This window comes from Arvicanthis niloticus, chromosome 20, assembly GCF_011762505.2.
Source record: "Arvicanthis niloticus isolate mArvNil1 chromosome 20, mArvNil1.pat.X, whole genome shotgun sequence".
In the NCBI taxonomy this organism is placed as follows: Eukaryota; Metazoa; Chordata; class Mammalia; order Rodentia; family Muridae; genus Arvicanthis; species Arvicanthis niloticus.
The window spans coordinates 32,182,407-32,197,191 of record NC_047677.1 but is presented as its reverse complement, the minus strand read 5'-3'; the positions used below and the strand labels follow the sequence as shown (position 1 = coordinate 32,197,191).

Here is a 14,785-nt window from a genome sequence, read left to right as displayed (position 1 = left end):
ACCTATGAACTATGTGATCACTGGCCAAAGAGTTGAGTTCTCTAAACCTCCGTTTCCATGGTACCAAGGAGAATCAACACTCCAGGGCTGTCTGGGGCGTGAGGATGACTCAACAACACTGTACCAACACTGGGTAGGTGGTTTACAGCCCATGGCTTTTTGAAATAGGAACAAGGGGGCTGTGTCCTGCAAACAATAACAAGAACCATCACTGCAAAAAGAGGAAGAAGAAACTGAAGGCCCAAAAGTGACAGGAGTCCAGAAACTTAAGGGATAAGTTACCAATGTACATAATTGCTGGGGGGGGGGGGGGGGGTTTATGAGGTCAGAGAGGTTGAGAATGGAGAATAAAGCATTCGAGAAAAAGATGAAATTCAGTCAAAGGCATGAATATACAGCTTGGCTCAGAAAAGAGAGGAAAGGTTTATGTTAAGGGTGAGGAGGGACGAAGGGCTGCAGATAAAGACACTGCAGGCAGGACCTCTGCTCATGGAAGGGCATGAGAGGGCATGGAAGGCATGTGCCAGAAAAACCGGGGCTTAGATGGTAAACATAACGCTGAATAATGGTCAGACTAAGTCACTCGGAACGAACTATGCACTGCAACCCCTGAAATAAAAACACACATTCTTAACGTAAAGAAGCAAAAAGAACCAAAGAGCAAAAAGCAGCCTGAGCGCTTTGCTTCCTGGTTTTATGAGAGGAAATCCGGCAGGCCTCAGCCTCCTCCAAAAGTGCTGGGATCACAAGAGATCACCATCGTGCCTCGTCTGCTGCTTTCTTTCATGACCAAAATTCTTAATTTATAGGCCTCGTGAACTAAAAGGAACTCATGGTAACCTATCCCTTCCCCCCACCACCACCCACCCCGTCCCTTGATACCATCCCAGGCAACTCTGAGCCCTTTCTAAACGCGTTAATTAGCAATACCTTACATCATCCTTGAAGAGCAGGAGGTGAGCAAGAGTATTATTAGCCTCTTTTTATTATGGGGAAACTGAGGAACAAAAAGATTAAATTACAGTATGTCCCAAAATGAGCCATCGTATTTTCTAGGACTTTAATTAAAGGCTCCAAGCCCCACATTACAGACATTATTCTTCCTAGCTTAGAGAACTTTTACTATTGCTTCCACCAGGGGACCAAGGGAAAAACACCTACAGAAACTTAAAGGTCATTTTCCCAACTCGGTACTTCTCGCCCAAAAAATTACGAGCTTAAAATTTTGGACTGTGTCAAGAGGTAATACATACACACACACACGACGGGGAAAAAAATTAAGGACACTTGTAAACAGCATCACGGGTCGGAAATCCTGGGTCCACATTTTAGGCTCTGTGGCAGGCAATACAGGAGTTGGCGGATACTGAAGGAAAAGGTGGCCCAGGGGGCCCAGAGCAGCCTCGCCATCCTCGCAAGACCATCACCCCAAACGTGACCCCCGACGCTTTCCCTTGGCCCCTGCATTGCACCACGAGCCTCGCGGTGCCAACCCGGGCCTTGTGGTGGGCCCTGGCTACCGAACCTGGGTGAGCACCGGAGCCGCACCTAACTAGACACTCCACAATCCCGGCTCCCCCGCCCCCGGCCTCGGCTCCCACGCGCTCTCACCGCCCGCCCGGCGTCCCCCGGCCCGGGGAAGCGAGGTGACCGCGCAGGTCGGTGGAGCGCAGCGCCCGCCGGGGTCCCGGAGCCGCCGCCTATCAGCGGAGCGCAGGGGCGGGGCCGGCGGGGCCGGCGGGGCCGCGGGCGGGGGCGGACGGGCGGGGGACCGGGCTCCGGACGGCTCCGGGCACCGCGCGCACACACCGGGCCGGCTCCCGAGGGCGCCAGCGCGGCCCCGGGGAGCGCGAGCAGGGAGCGCGCGGCCTGCGGTCAGCGGCCCAGCGGCCGAAAAGATGGTGTCCTGGATCATCTCCCGAGCCGTGGTGTAAGTACGGGAGGGGAAGGCGCTCGGGGCCCGGTTTGCCGGGGCCGAGCTCACGGACCGCGGCCTGCTTACCCGTGTCCAAGTCGCTGCGGGGCTCCGGGGCGGCGGCGGCGCTGGGAGCAGCGGGGCGCGGGCGGACGGACTGGCGGGCGGCGGGCTCTGCTCCGTGGAGCCGCTCCCCGGCGCGCGGCGGGCTCTGCTCGGCTTCTCCTCGGCCTCCCCTCCGCTCCTCGGCTGCGCGGCGGGCGCTGCTCGGCTCCTCGGCTCCTCTGCTGCCCGGCGCTGCGCGCGGCGGGCTCTGCTCGGCTCCGCGGCGCGCTCCCGGCTGCGGCTCCCGCTCCCGAGGCCCGTGCTGCGCGGCACCGCCCTGCGCAGGCTCCGCCGACGCTGAGCGCGGGAGGCCAGCGGGACTCCGGATGCGCCCGAGCCTTTGTCACCAGGTCTACCGCGTTGCGGTGTCTGTCCGCGGCGCACGCCGCTTGGTCACGTGGAGGAGGAGGAGGAGGAGAGATCCGTGTCTGAGCCCGGGCTGCAGCAGAGTCCTGCTCAGGGGTCCCGAGGTGACCCAGGAAGGAGCCTGAACTAGAAAGGTCGGCCAAACGCTGACCAGGGAGGGCCCTGTGTGGGAAGAAATGTTTGCGACGGAGAAGGCGCAGGTGCCAGTCCCCTTTGTTCGGGTCATCTCATCTGTTCATTGATTGGGATACAAACGAGAGCTGCGGATGGAAAGATGGGGGGGGGGGGAGGGGAGTTGAGTTGTGTTGTTTAATCTGCAAAGGTATTCGGATACAAGTTAAACCGGTTCTCTTCCCATCTTTCACCTTTCCCTGTGCTCTCTAAAGCAAAGCCACCAAATAAAGGGCAGTAAATTAGGTAGAGCCTGGGGACGGGGATTCATTATTCATGTAGCAGTAATGTCATCTGAGTACCTTAATGAAATGTTTATATGAGGTTAACAGGCCTCGCTGATTAGCTTATAATTTGAAGGGAGAAAATGACATTACTTGGGCATTATTATTATTATTATTATTATTATTATTATTATTATTTCACTACAGAGAAGGAGCTAAATTTTCTAACTTGGTTTTATTTCATTTGGAAGTGAACTAGGTAACCTAATTTGCAATGCATTCAAAATTTGTCCTTTCATAAAATGTCCTTTAAAGCCTCTGAACTTCTTGTGTTCATCTTAAAACCACAAATAAATAAAGTTATAACATGGGTGCCTTCAAATTATGTTTAGCCGTTTCCAGGGCAATCTTCGGGTTTCCACATAATCCAGGCATACTTTGTTAACCTACCAGAAGTCCCTCAACTATTTTTGCCTAGCCCCTCAAATTAAATGCCCCATTAAGCTGGTTTTGTCTTTTGATCTCTTTGACCACGTTCAAGGATGGGAAATTATGGGACAGCTTGAGTGAGTTTACATTCATCAAGTAGAATTTTTTTTTATTTTTATTGTTGAAAGGGAATATGTTTCTAGTGCTACCTCCAATACAAAGGTCAGTACCACATCAGAGATCTTAATGGAACAGACATTTCACATCCATAGATATCTTTTGTACAGGTTAAAATGTCAGGTCTTCTGAGGGTTATACCTAGTGTAATACCCGGTGTTAGACAAGGGCGAAATTATCTGTGGTTGGAGAGTCATCAAAGAAAGCAAAAAAGATTACATTCAAAATAGACCTTGAAGAATGAACCCAATCTAGATAGCCAAAGAGGAAGAAGGAAAAGATTTCCGATAGGTGGACTGGTGTAAACCAGAGCCCGGGTAGATTACAGAGTGAAAAACAAGATGAGCAGGAAGAGAAAGAGAGGCCATTGTTTTATGAAGACTTTGTAATCCCAGAGACCCTGTGAATCCAGTACTGAAAAGGGTACACTCCTGCTGGGTCAGCCTGTGGAATTTAAGGTCTGGGGTGAAGGGGAAGCATGCAAATGTGATTTATTTAAAAAGGCCATTAAAACATGTATGAATCAGGAGTCAAGAAATGTATTTCATGAGCTTTGGGTCCAATACACGTGTCAGGGAACATCTGTGTGTTTCCATCTGCATTTCAGTTGTCTCTAAACATGAAAGCTGTCCTAATAGCTACATAGACCTAGGCACATGCTGGGTACCGTGAAATAGAATTTATCTGTGTATGTCCTTCCTAGCCCACTGAAACACCCAGCTGGTCCTAAACAAGATCAGACAGTTATCTCAGTGTGAGCCTTTGGAGGTACAGTAAGGGACAAGGGACCCTATGTACACCTGAACTCCCAAGGTGAAGGAACAGTTCTTTACAGACCGTGATACAACTCTGAGGACGAGAATGATGGCTTTAGACTCAGACTTAGATGTCACTCAATAGCCGTGTGGCCTCTCTGAACATACCAAGCCCACCTAAGCTTAAGTTGCCTTTTTTTTAATTCATTGTTTTGGGGTGATCTTGGGGATATGTGTCAGAGGATGATCTGTAGGAATCAGTTCTTTCCTTCCACCATGTAAATCCCAGGGATTGGATGAACATAGGAATTTAGGCTTGGCAAGCAAGCAAAGTCTCCTCATCTTAAAAAAAAATTTTTTTTTTCAAGACAGGGTTTCTCTGTGTAGTCCTGGCTGTCCTGGAACTCACTCTGTAGACCAGGCTGGCCTCGAACTCAGAAATCCACCTGCCTCTGCCTCCCAAGTGCTGGGATTAAAGGCTCCTCATCTTAAATTGATTGTCACAAAATCAACTTACTTGTCATATGACCAATAAACATGGTTTATTTTTAAATGGATTCTGTGTGTGTGTGTGTGTGTGTGTGTGTGTGTGTGTGTGTGTGTGTGTCTGTGCACCTGGGTGTGCCTGAGTTTATGTATGTGTACCTCAATTCTGCAGAAACCCTAAGAGGTCAGAATGTAATGTCACCTCCTGTGACACAGGAGGTACAAGCAGTTGTGAGCTGCCTTTTGAATGCTAGAACCAAAACCTAGGTCCTCTGCAGAAGTAAGTGCTCTTAACCACTGAGCCAGCTCCCCAGGTGAGCAGGTTTAAGGAATGGTAACGTGAGCATACCTCATAATACTGAATTCATACACACTGCCTGTACCTCACATTCTGACGGCATTACTCACAAATTGAGGGAAACCCCCCTTTCCCTAACTTTTCTTATCGTCTGTGTTATAGCATTGCATACAAATCAAAACCAGGTTGTCTGATTTCAAATATCAGTTCTGTCACTGACAGTGACTCACCCCATATATAATGTCCACATACAGCATCTAATGAGTAGTAATTATTCATAGGTGCCGGTAGCTGTTTTCAGAACAAGAGAGCACGTACCCCCAAATACCTACATATCAAATTTTAGACTATCTTATGTTTCCTTTTCCCCCCTCTGAGCCTGTGTTTAGATAACAAAGTTATACATACAAAAGTTTGATACTATCACACTTTATAAGGAATGCTGCAATACAGGTACAATTCTGCAGTGGGCATCTGTGGTGCTTTGAATATGCTTGACCCAGGGAGGAGCACTATCAGGAGGAGTGGACTTGTGGGAGTGGGTGTGGCCTTGATGGAGGAAGTGTATCACTGTGGGTGTGGGCTTTGAGACCTTCCTTCTAGTTCCATGGTAGTCATTCTTCTTCTAGCAGCCTTCAGAAGGAGATGTAGGACTCTCCCGCTCTTCCCACACCACGCCTGCCTGGATGCTGCCATGCATCCAGCCTTGATGATAATAGATTGAACTTCTGACCAAGAGACTCTATTTGTGGTATTTTTGCTGAAAAATGTGGCTGCTTTTTGCCTTTGTCTGAAGAGTCTGCCTGAGACAAAGTCTAAGGTAAAGAGAATCAGAGTAATCGCTCTCGTTGACAAAGGAAATCTCAGAAAAGCCCACCCCACAGTCACATACTTCCTCCAACAAGGTCACACCTCCTAAAACTGTGACTTCCCGGGTCAAGCGTATTCAACCCACCACAGCATTCTTCCTTTGTGTACAAATGCCTTGAGGATTTCCTTAGGATAAGAACAGGAGGAGTATTTCTGAATGAAACTTTATGTTTTCATGATCATTGGCTTAAACCTCAAAATTGTTTACCAAAAAGTTATTCGTGTCTTCTGTTACATCAACAAAGCACAGGAATTTTATCAAGATGCAGCTTAGCAGCTTGACCTCATGGCATATGCCTTTAATCCCAGCCAGCACTCAGGAGGTAGAAGTCTCCTTGTAAGTTCAAAGTTAGCCTGGTCTACAGAGTTAGTTCCAGGACACCCAGGGCTACACAGAGAAACCCTGTCTTGAAAAACAAAAATAAACAAATTAATTAAATAGGCATCCTGGTATTTTGTTTCCTAATATGTATAAGTCTTTTTTTTTCTTTTGTATTTCACATCTTACTATCAAGGTTGAATAATTGCCGTAATATTTACTTATTAATTATCTTATTATTTAGACAGCCTGTATGTGCTTTGATCACTTCTGTGTATTTCTTGTTTGTCTTCTCTGAGCCCCTTACTGGAGAAGGAAACTCGGACTATTTAATATTGGATAGAAATGTGTTTTAATCAGATTTTAAGTCTCTCATGGATGTCGGTTTTTGTTATATGGTTCATAGTTCTAGTGGTGTGTGTGGTGGATACATATGTGGGTACCTATGTGAGCAGGTACATGTGCATGTGGAGTCAGAGGTCAACGCCATGTGTCTTTCATGTTACTTTCCATGTTGTTTGAGACCTGGGATCTCTCTGAACCTGGAACTCATCAGTTGACTAGGCTGGCTGTCCAGCAAACCTCTAGGATTCATGCTCCTGTCTCTCCTCCCAAACACTAGAACGACAGAGGCATCTGCCAGGCCCAGTTTTCTTACAGGACTGCTGGGGATCTGAACTCAGGTCCTTGGGCTTGCTATGCAAGCACTTTACCCACTGAGCCTTCTCCTCCCTCCCCCCCTCCCTTAGTGACTTTCTATTTGTTTTCCTTTGTTCTTGGTGATGTGGGCTTAACTACAGATCAAACTTAGGACCTTGTGCAGACTAGTCAAGTGTTCTACCACTGACTAGCCCCAGCTGTTAAACACATTGACTTTCTTTCTTTCGCTCTTTCTTTTTTTAACTCTTTATAAATCCAGGTGTTTGGTAACCACTCTCTTCTCATACACAATTGAATTAGGGAGAGTTCTCTATTTCCCTCTCACATAACTAGCACATTTTCATTTTTGTTTTGCCATAATTCTATCATCTGGCAGTAGTAGCAAAAACTTCCTCCTGCTTTCTTCAACTGTTTGTTCTAGTTTCATTTCTATGGCTGTGACAAGCACCCCAAGAGAAAGCAACTGAGGGAAGGAAGAGTGTATTTTCACTCACGATTCCAGGTGACAGTCCATTATTGCACAGAAATTAAAGCTTCGCATCCACACTTGGTGGTGGGGGTGATCTTTCCTTGCTTTCCTCTAGCTTTCTCCTCTCTTAAAAGGTTGGGAACCTAGGGAATGGTGCCACCCACAATGGACTGGGTCTTCTTACATCAGGTAACACTCATGAGTATTGGCCCCACAGAAATGCCCATAGGCCAACCTAAACATATCTTTGGAGACTAAAACTATGCTCTAGCAATGTCCCCTCTTTCCAGCATTTTTTTTAAACCCATCTGCCAGGTGCTCCTTGTAAGTATACCTATGTGTTGTTATTTCTCAAGCCTTTAAAAACATTTTTTTATCTTGGTATATGCTTCCCTCAACTCTTCAGTTCCCTCCCTCTCTTTCACTTAAGAATACCTCCAAGGAGGGGATGGAGAGATGCCTCAGAGATTAGGAGCACTTGTTGCTGTTACAGTTACAGAGACACAGGTCTGTAACTTGAGTCTCAGGGGATCTGACATCTCTTATGACCTCAGGTACCAAGCATGCACTTGGTATACACGCGTGCATAAAGTCAAAGCATCGGACACATAAAATAATAAGACAATTTTTAAAATAAATTTTTAAAAAGAATGCCACAAGAGAATAAATAAGCTGTGTGCACTATGTCTGCTCTGTCTCCTGTAGGATGCTCCTAAGTTCCTTCACTTAGCGTTTCCCTCCCCTCCCAGTGACACTGCAATTTCCCTCCGGTGGTGATGTCCTTTTGCTGGTGGCTTGGTCTTCATCTCCTATATCAGCAGCCCTTGCTACAGCTGTTCACCATCTCCTCAGACTTATTCCAACAACTCTGCTTTAATAATAATTTATATGGGGGCTGGTGAGATGACTCAGTGGTTAAGAGCACTGGCTGTTCTTCCAGAGTTCTTGAGTTCGATTCCCAGCAACCACAGGGTGGCTCACAACCGTCTGTAATGGGATCTGTTGTCCTTTTCTGGTGTATATGGAAAGAGAGGACTCATAGACATAAATAAATCTTTAAATGATAATAATTTATATATATTTAGTAATTCAAATACTTTAAAATGCATATAAGCACATGAAGAAAGGTTACTGCTGATCCCCTCTGGATAACAAGCCCTTTTTTGCCTTTTTTTTTTTTTGGATCCTAGGTTACACGTTTGTACTACACACTCTTCCATATATATTTCCCCCGGTAAATGATCAAAATTGTTTGACAAAACCATTATAAAAATCATCTTTTTCACCCATATTACCTGGCTGTGAAGTTCTTTGCCTACTTATGTATAATTAGTGAAGTATATTTAATACTCAGTTGTGCTGTATTATATTTGCATAGACCACCATGACTGAAAGTCGGAGAAGACAGCATGGTCGCCCAGGTTTCACAAACAGGGAAGATGTGGCAGTTGGGATGGCATTGTCGGTTAGCGATCAAGATAACTAAGGAATAGACCGCAAAGTGTCACTCTACTACGTGGCCATCTGACTACTCCAACATTCACAGCAATCCTCCTGCCTCAGCCTCCTGAATTGAGATCATAAGAATGAGCTACCACACCTAGCTTGAAGTTTAAAAGTTCCTTTTCGTACTAGTACTTTTAGTATGTTATATTTTCTTAGACTTTGTGTGTGTGTGTGTGTGTGTGTGTGTGTGTACCTGTATATATGTTTGCGTGCTGTCTGAGTGCCTAGCACCCACAGAGGCCAGAAGTTGTTCGGTGTAGATGCTAGAGTTAGATTAAGTACTTCCTTGTTATGAGGGTGCTGTGCATTGTGGGTATTTAACAGATCTCTCAGTCTCTGCTCACTAGAACCAGTGTCTTCATACCCCATTTCCCTCATTCTAAGAGCCCCAGAGGTCTCTAGATGCCGCCCTGCTGTGTGCCACTTCATATGCAGAACTGCTACAGAGACAGCCCCAAGCTCCATGCAAAGGGAGGGAAGGAACAAACCTGGAAGCTCTGATGGCCAATGAGGTCACACGTGGGTACTCAGATGTGAGTTAAGTAAGTAAATTTCAAACTCCAGTTACTCAGTCTTGATAGCCACATTGCAAGAACTCGGTGGTCACCTTGGTGGGCAGTGCAAAAAACAGAACTTTGCCAGGTAGTGTTGACACACACATTTAATCCCAGCACTCAGGAGGTAGAGGCAGGTAGAACTCTGTGAGCTTGAGACCAGCTTGGTTTATAGAGTAAGTTCAAAGACAACCAAGGCTACACAGAGAAACCCTGCCTCAGAAAACAAACAAACAAACAAAAACACAAGAAAAATGACATTCCCTTGTTACAGAAAGTCCTATAGAAATAATCTAGCAAATATAGTCACCTGCCTAGCACATTCCCCTAAAACTGGCTGGCTTCTTTTCTGTTTGCTGTTCTGTGTGCCCTTATGGGAGACACTGGAATTCCTGTATTGACATTAGCAGATTCCCTAGGATAGAATTTTCCTCTGAATGCTCTGTGGAAAACACAATCACTAACCAAGCTATCTTTTTTATTTTTTCTTTATGCCTTATAGAGACATTTTCAAGAGTAATAAAACTACTGAATTATTTAAGAAATCATCCTACAGTATTCCCAATATTGCACCATATTTTCTGAGTTTCTATGTGACACAGCAGAGCTTTGAAGTTATGTGAGGCTGGAGGGCAGCTTGGAGGCTGGGCTTTCTGCTTGGTGTTTTGTATGTTGTTTGGCTTTGGGGAGTGTGTTTATTTAAGTCTTCCTCTGTGGCTCAGTCTGGTCTTGAACTCAAAATTTTCGTGCCACGGCCTCTTGAACACTGGGATTATAGTTTTCAGCCACCAAAACTGGAAACAGTCATATTCCTGACAGGTCAGGCTCTGGTTCCGATCACCAGCGCCATACAGACAAAAAGATATTAGGATTGTGTACTAGTTACTTTCCTATTGCTGTGACCAAGGCAGTTTATAAAGGAGAACATTTAATCAGGTTTATGGTTCCAGAGGGTTAGAGTCCATGATGACTAAGCAAAAAGGCACAGCAGCAGGAACAGCTGAGAGCTCCCATCTCTAACCTTAAGCAGGAGGCAGAGAGTGCACAGGGCATGACAGGCCCCTTGTAAGGCACCGAAGACACCTCCTTCAACAAGGCAATACCTCCTAGTCCTTCCCAAACAGTTCCACCAACTAGATTGCAAGTGTTCAAGCTTCTGGGCCTAAGCAGACACACTCTGATTCAGACTTTCATGGATTAGAAATATGAAGCCAAAAGCTACTATTATGTCACCAGTGTTACAGTTACCAGTGTCAGCAGCATGACAAAGATGGAGCTAGCAAGAAGATCATAAGTGAAAGTCATAGGAAGGATGTTGACATAGGTTTGTACTGGCCAGTACGTCGTGTGTCCTCGTGTCAACGAAACATTCAGATGTCCTCGTGCAAAATGTGCATTGATGTTTTCAAGGAATGGTGTGCCAGTTTTAGGAAGTAATTATTTGCACACATAAGTAAAATCAATCATCCTGCCATGGACAGCTTCATGAACCTCTTCTCATGTCACATTCCTGGGAAGTATGGCCTGCTGGTACTGATAGATCAGAAAACTACAAACTAGGTCACTTCAGAAGTCTGAGATCAAGGTAACAAGTCAGGTCTGGAGGACTGGGCGGGAATCTTTGTGGAACCCCTCTGCTTTCTGGTGGTTTGCTAGCCGCCTTTGGTGTTATATTCTGATCCTTCCCTTCATCTTCACATAGATGGGCAATGGCTGCTGGATTTCAGCCTGCTCTGTTGACTTCCTTTTAACTTGATTATCCCATAAATACCCTGTCTACAAATTCTAAAGTAGTGCTTTGGTCTCCAGCATGCCTAACAGTACACAACAACCTTCAGGCATTCAGAGGGATGCAGACAGAGGCACAAAAACAATCTTAAGGACTGGATGAAAGGGGAAATGAACAAAATAGCTGTCTTGATATGATTCTGTGGAAGGAGGGGTATGTGGTTCTGCCTAACATCTTACCACTGGGGTGTGTTAACTTCACTCTGCCTGACATGCAAAACACTAGACTGCATTTACCCCATGCTGCCATCAGGTGCTTGCAGGAATAGCCACCACGGATGCATGCAGCCTGGGATGGGAACCTCAACCCAGATGAGAAACAAGACAGGCTGAGGCCAGAATCAGGGATTCCCAAGCTCCAGGGCGTCCAGTCTCCACTGGAAACTGCTGGGAGTCAGGAACTTAGGTGGCCTGCAATGAGACTGGGACCAGGGGGTCTCCAGCTTAACTCAGGGGGTGGATGTCCAGGAGCTAGGAGGGGCCTTCAGTGGGAGACATAGGCGTGTCTCTGTAGGACAAAGGCTTCCTCAGCAGCTCCCACAATAATTATGGATGAGAGGGGCAATCCTTTCTTGTCCATGCTGTTTATTGATTGTTCATCGTGGAAAATGAATACATACAAACTTCTTCATTGTGGACCAGAGATTAAATACAAGAAGGATAAATACCTTTTGCAGGAACCGTAGTCCAGGAAGACAAGTTTATTGACTAAACCCTCAAGGACCATCTAGATACCTCATTAACATGGAGAACTCTGTGTCCTGTGCTGTGGGACCATTGATCCCTTTCTTATGTGTGGAGTTGTGGTCACGTGTTCCAAGCCAGGCATCTGGTTGAGAGTAAGGATACTCCTACAGTCCTCAGGTGGGTACCAGGGTTTCTAAACCCATTCTACCTTACCAAGTTTCCTGGTAGGGTCCACTGCGTCACACGAGTACTGATTTTCTACTCTGCGGATCACAAAGCTAGAACTGACTGGATGTGGGGGGAAGACATAGTGTATGTATTCTCACCTTTCACCTTGTTGACAAGGGGTCTCAGTTGTTGGTGCTCTACACTCTGTACTGCAGGCTGGCTGCTCTGAGAACTTCCAGGCAATCCTGCTTCTGTCCTCCATCTTGATGTAGAGTGCTAGAATTTCTGATACCCACCACATCTAGTTTGCTTACTTTTTTTTTTTTTTTTTTTTAATGTATACGGATGCCCTGCTTACATGTATGTCTGTTTACCATGTGCATGCCTAGAGCCCATTCAGACCAAAAGATGGTATGGGATCCCCTGGAACTGGAGTAACAGCTAGCCATGAGCCACCATGACACATCTAGCTTTTTATGTGAGCACCAGGGATCAAATGCAGGTCATCAAGCTTGCTTGCTTGCACAGGTAGGTACTTTTACCCACTGAGTCAACTTGACAGCCCATAAAGGACAATTTTACAACCTCTCAAATCGTTCAGCATTAACTGCCAGCCTTGTGAAAACCAGTGTGTGGTCCTCCATGAGATCAGGAGGCAAGGTAGAACCCCAGTGAAGCTCTTGCATGTAGAGGATTGGTATGTACACAATGGTTGAGCTGACTGTAAATCCGGATATAATCCTGAGCATGACTGTGCTTTGCGGTGGGGTGGGGTATTCAGAGAACTACAATGCTGTGCATGGAGCAAGCCAGGTATGACTGTGTATCACATGACAACATCCTTACATGCCTCCACATAGTTAAACTGCACATATGTGGCCAGTCAGTTTTTGAGAAAAGTGGATGAATGTCCGACACAGTGTAGGATAAGAGTCAGCTTCGAAGGTCGTCAGAGGTATAGCGGTTGGTGTCACGGTGTCCTGCTCCTAAGTTTGAGCGATTCAGGGAATTTGCTCTGTCATCTATATGACATGAAAGTGTGTGTCCTGTATCCTTTCCTCTGGGTCAGCCCTTACATTGGAGATGTGCTTAATATATGGGGTGGATTAGGCGCTGCTACTTGCAATAACTAAAGGGGCAAGCTAAGACAAGCAGGAGGCAGATACCAGGGGAAGGAGAGGCTGGTCCTGTCCCAGCCCATATGTTCTTGCTGATATAGGGGCCGGTTCTATTGCTACGCCAGGCCACAGATGGAGGCAGGGAAGGGGCCGCACCTGTCATGGCGAGTTGAGTCTTGGAACAGAAGGCCAGAACCTTTGAGAAAATGCCAAGCAGTCTGTCTTTTGTCCTTTTCCTCAAAGCTGGTGTAAGTCCAGTGAAGAAAGTCTAACTTCAGGTTTATCCAAAGGGTTTTTTTTTTTTTTTTTTTTTCTAGGTTCTAGGAGTGGATGCACAGCTAGCTAGTTAAATGTTCTTTTTCTTATTTCCAGTCATTGTCAGATGAGAGTTGTTTTCTTTTTCTCTCTTTTTAACCTTTTTAAATACCGAGGAAGAGGCATATACATGTCACAGCATTGATATAGAGGGTAGAGGACATCCGTGGATTTTGGTTCTTACTTTTCTCTGGATACACTAGCCTAACAGATCTCAGGGCTTGTTGTGTTTCAGTATCTGCCTCCCCTCTCCATGTACCTGTGTTGGGATTACAAGCCTGGGCTACTGCACCCCACTTTTATCTGAGCTCTGGGGATCCACACTTAAGTCCTCACTGTTTCCTGCAAGTATTTTACCCATTACACCGTTTCTCCAGCTCCAGACGCTGCTTTCTTATCTATCTCTTTGATATATTACATATTCTATATAAAAAAAAAAAAAAAAAAAAAAAAGCAACTCCTCATTTAAAACCGTGTGAATCAATGTGGCCAACCCTAAGAGATAAAGTGGCAGCTGAAACCTCTTAATGTTCTTCTGTCAGTGCCTGTGCTTTATTGCTATTGCTTGTCTGTTTGGGTGGTTGACTACTCCAAAGCCTGAGACTACCCAGTGCTTCCAGAAAAGTGATTTAACTGGAGTTAGAGATATGCCTCAATGTTAAGAGTTCTTCTCTTGCATTCGTGAAGTCCTGGGTTCAGTCCCCATCCCTGCAGGCTAAGGAAGAGACAAGGGGAGGAGGGAGGAAGAGGGGAGGAAAGAGCTCACATTGTGCATCTGTTTGAGAGCAACTCCCCAGGGCTAGAAGTGGAAGCATAAAGCCTCTGGATGGCTCTGAACTATCAGGGGAAGACAGCCTCAGAAACTGAGAGGATCCCTGATGTGTGGTATTCTTCGGCCACCCTGAGCTTCCTTTCCTTTGTTCGAAGAAAGGAAACATGATATGGAGAGGTGCACACTGTCCCCAGGGTCACTACTGTAGGAGCGATCTGGCTAGGACATCTGTCACTCTCCTGGTGGCCAGGATTTACTTGGCTTGTTAAGCCTAGTCACTGGCTTTTGTTCCTTCTCTCTGCTGTGCTCACTTGGTCACTAAATGACACATCCTCAGAGTGCCAGAGTACCTAGAACCGGATATGAGACATCAGCTTGTAAATTTGCAGCTCTTTGTGTAAAGATTTGTAAATTTAGGACACTGGATTCGCATTTTGAAAGTCACCTCTACACCCCCTTCCCCTGGCCCCGCCCTACCCCCCATCCCAGTAAGGCTGCAGTCACTCAGAAGTAAAAACACATTGCAAATGTAGCTTTTTCAGCTTGGAGAGTATTACCTCCATATGGGCTGTGGATGACCTAGATTCCCGCTAGAACTGATCGGATTTCTTGTTTTCGCTATGGTTTTTCAGT

At 46.0% G+C, this 14,785-nt stretch overlaps 2 protein-coding genes across 3 annotated transcripts in view; one reads left to right on the top strand and one right to left on the bottom strand.

Annotated features, from left to right (window-relative positions):
- Jmjd1c (jumonji domain containing 1C) overlaps positions 1-2,207 on the bottom strand; it is a 166,355-nt gene extending 164,148 nt beyond the window's left edge. The window contains exon 1 of one of the 2 annotated variants that reach the window (XM_034524362.2): positions 2,003-2,207. The gene's annotated coding sequence lies outside the window, so the exon portion shown is untranslated. Of the gene's footprint in view, positions 1-1,611; positions 1,628-2,002 lie in introns of those variants that run through there. The other variant, XM_076917025.1, reaches the window with a different exon arrangement.
- Positions 1,772-14,785, top strand: part of Reep3 (receptor accessory protein 3) — an 85,209-nt gene continuing 72,195 nt past the window's right edge. Inside the window, exon 1 of the mRNA XM_034524364.2 lies at positions 1,772-1,930. Within this exon, the coding sequence (XP_034380255.1) occupies positions 1,899-1,930 (32 nt within the window). The 5' untranslated portion in view covers positions 1,772-1,898. The remainder of the gene's footprint in view (positions 1,931-14,785) is intronic.